This window comes from Adiantum capillus-veneris, chromosome 15 (assembly GCF_014529385.1).
Source record: "Adiantum capillus-veneris isolate H3 chromosome 15, ASM1452938v2, whole genome shotgun sequence".
NCBI lineage: Eukaryota > Viridiplantae > Streptophyta > Polypodiopsida > Polypodiales > Pteridaceae > Adiantum > Adiantum capillus-veneris.
In genome coordinates, this window is record NC_140945.1 from 125,343,977 (window position 1) to 125,347,676 (window position 3,700).

Sequence of the window (3,700 nt, forward strand, 5' to 3'; positions counted from 1 at the left end):
AAAGCAGCGCGCGAGAATCCCGACAAGTGGAAGCAACAAAAGGATGCAGCCAGAGCGCGAGTAGAGGCAGGGAGCTCGCACCACTTGGGGAGCGGTGGATGGGCATCATTTGAGGCCGATTTTGTAAGTGTTTTCGCATTGCTCTTTATGTTCGATAGTTTAGGGTTTATGAGTTTTTTAATTCTAACATAATGAAATCTTTGTATGTTTTGACAGTGGTCGATGACAGGACGTGATCCCACACCGTACGAGCGCGAGTACGCAGGTAGGAAGGGCTTAAACGCCCTGATAGACATTCTCAGTTCTCGCGGCGGCATGGTTAGTATTAGGGTTTACTCTTTTCTATTTTTTGTATTGTTTTATAAATGTCGTTATATGTTTATACTTACTGAAAGCTGTCTTATTATCTTTTTTTGCAGAATCCGACAGATACGCCGCTTGGACGCGATGAGACGTCTGACTAGACGACGTCAGTTTAGCCGTAGCTAGATAGCATTAGTTTAGGGTTTCTCATAGCTTATGTATCATGAGACGGATTTTATACGTCTTTTTGAACCATGTATATTATTACATTTGTCACCGCAGTTCATTTTGCCAATCAATTCTTTATGCCTATGATGTTGTACAATTGTCATTATTACATTTGCCAATCAATTCATTTTGCCTATGATGTGTACAATTGTCAATTTTACGCTTGTCAATTTTGCAAACAATGCGTCTTGTGGGTGACTATTTTGGGTCTATTATCTACCCTTGCACTTTTTTTAAAAAGTGAATCAAGTACAATATGGTTGATGGGTGGCAAGGCATTCAATGCCCTGTCATCGAAAAAAAATTCTCTCGGGCGTCGCTATTTATGGCTCTGGAGCGTCGCTATAAGCGTCTCTATAGACTTCTGTGTAAACGTCGCTATGAGCGTCTCTATATAGCGACGCTATTAGCGACGGTTTTAGCGACGCCGGGGGTTATAAAAACCCAGTGTATTTCCGTCGCTAACAGCGTCACAAGAGCACACAACCTCTTGTAGTGATCCAAGGGTACTTCAAGGTCGGGCGCGGTTTTTGTGCGTGCAGGTGCGAGCCGTGGATCCCCACACCACCGCTCATTGAATGCTGTGTGTTATTTAGTCTTGAAGACATCATGTTTCCATACTCCAAAATATTGGATATTGCATGTAGAAGGGTGCATGATGACTAAATACGATCAGTATGCTAGCAGCTACACCGAACGAATAGGTCTTACACATGCCTTTACTAGAATAGCTTGAATTGTTGGAGGGTGTGTCAATTAGAAGGGTTTGTATTTTAACTTGATAGATGGTGTGTGTGGGGGGGTGAGAGATATGTGCATGCATTGATGAAGTTCTTGATAACAAAAGAAACATTGACCTTGGCCCATCAATTGGACCTCTCTTTCCGTCATTGCAAGTGCGCAATCGCAAAGATGGTGTTCGGCATTGTTACTGTGAAAGCAATCTCAACCAGAGGTTGATATCCTTAAGCTACAACTATATTGAAAATGCACTAGGGTTCATGTAATGGGCATAATCTTTCCATCGTACAATGCAGTGTTGTGTCCTTTGGCATGATTATTGAATTGTTGGAAGATGAAAGATATGCGCAATGCACAAGGCAAGTTCATGATAACAAATGATCACCGAATTTTCAATTCTTATTGCATGATCAAAATACAAAGCAATCTACATTCTTCTTCGTCAAAGTGAGGTGCAAGGGGCGAAACATAGAATATAGTAGATAGTAGCAGCTAAGCAAGCTGGCCGGCTGGCCGTCGGGGGCTTGTGCAGTACATCGTATTGACAGCGGGATGGTCATATGGCGATCAAGGGTGGTGGTGCGGCGGCGGGGGCTTACCGTAAGAAGGGGGGGACTTGGGGTGATGGTATGGGGGGTGGGAGTAGACGGGCGGCGGGGGCGGAGAGTAGACAGGGAGAGGGGGAGGAGGGCTGAAAACAGGACGTGGAGGAGGCTTGTGGTAAGGAGGGGGTGTAGGGGGCTTCTTGGGGGGAGGAGGCGGCTTGTTGTACGGTGGTGGCGTCAGGGACTTCTTAGGAGGCGGTGGTGGCTTGTGGTAGGGAGGGGGCGTGGGGGGCTTCTTGGGGGGAGGAGGCGGCTTGTGGTAAGGAGGAGGGGTCATGGGTGGCTTCTTAGGTGGAGGCGGCGGCTTGTGGTAAGGAGGTGGCGTGGGGGGCTTCTTAGGGGGAGGAAGTGGCTTGTGGTAAGGAGGAGGAGTCGTGGGTGGCTTCTTGCGGGGCGGTGGGGGCTTGTGGTATGGAGGTGGCGTGGGGGGCTTCTTAGGTGGAGGGGGCGGCTTGTGGTAAGGAGGCGGCGTGGGGGGCTTCTTGGGGGGAGGAGGCGGCTTGTGATATGGAGGGGGCTTTTTGGGAGGAGGCGGCGGCTTATAAACAGGGGGCTTGTGGTAGGGAGGAGGGCTCTTGTAAGGGGGCTTGTGCTTGTGATAAGGTGGTAGCTTCTTGATGGGTGGCTTTACAGGCGGCTTCTTGTAGCTGCTGCTTCCGTCAGCCAGGGAGAGCGAGAGGAGGAGGGAGCTGAGGAGCAGCATGAGCTGCAGCATTAGCAGAAGAGGGCGGCCCATTCGAGCCACCGGAAGAGTCCCCATGCCAGTCGATATTGATCAGATGAGGAGTGGGCTAGCGCAGTGTGGAGTGACAGCGCTTGGGCTTATATAATAGCAGCAGGGGAGGGGTATAGTAGACGCTGGCGCGTGCATGCATGTCGTTGTATGCGCCTACGAGTAGCTCCCAGCAGAGCAGCCTAACGCGGCCAGCGTTGAACGGTCTGTTTCACGAGCTGAGGGACCGGAGACTTTTAGACGCGCACAGCACGATTGGGATCGAATCCTTTCTGCAGCGCCATCCCAAATTGTGGACTGTTGCGCCATAAGTCAACTCGGCCCTCTGCTGCTAGCTAGCAAGCGATCGTGCAGCTCCAAAAATTAATGTAGTGTGCCCGAGAGCGGTGAAGATTAAATGTCTTCACTATTGTCCTTCGATAGGGTTTCTCATCCTGCACTCGCTCGTGAAATCCCTCTCAGTGTTGGCATGCTTATGCATGGCATGGCTCTTTCGGGTGAGTTGCAGCTAAAAGAAGGCAACATGGGCTGTGGTCCCCACTATCCGGTCCTCAACTGTTATCAAGAGCTTATCTCTCTCTGTTGAAGTATTCTTCATGCCTATCTAACTAGGTGTTATGTTTTTTTTTGCTCTCTCCATCCAAGCACTTTTGCTATGCTCTTTAGGAATTTATTCTAATGAAATGCTCACTATGTCTATGCTATTTTTTGCTACACACAAGTTACTAGGCCATTAAATGTTACATTGGTATCAGAGCACAAGGTTTCTCTTTTCTTGCTCAAGAAGGGAGGTCCTCAAGCTAGCTATAATTGGTTGGTATTATTAATTACAATTGAGTAAGTAGAATAGGGATTTTTCAGCCTTGTAGTGTGCTTGCCTTTGTGCAGATAACTGGGCATCACCATCGAGAGCTATGGTCTTAATAGTGGAGTCCTATAGGGCTTGCCTACGACTTAACCACTATTGAGCTATTAGAAGATTAACAAGAGCCGGTATTGTTTTGGTGTTGAAAGACCTCTCTCTATTTCTTACAATAAATGATATTCGAGCCACGGCTACAATAGCTTGAGTGCTTTTCTAAAGGGGTAA

General features: G+C 48.0%; 1 protein-coding gene across 1 annotated transcript; it reads right to left on the reverse strand.

Annotated features, from left to right (window-relative positions):
- Positions 1-1,624: 1,624 nt before the first annotated feature.
- LOC147441448 (uncharacterized) lies at positions 1,625-2,698 on the reverse strand. The gene has a single exon (XM_086483722.1). It carries the CDS (start codon positions 2,635-2,637, stop codon positions 1,840-1,842), a length of 798 nt encoding a protein of 265 aa, XP_086339848.1. The 5' UTR covers positions 2,638-2,698; the 3' UTR covers positions 1,625-1,839.
- Positions 2,699-3,700: the final 1,002 nt, after the last annotated feature.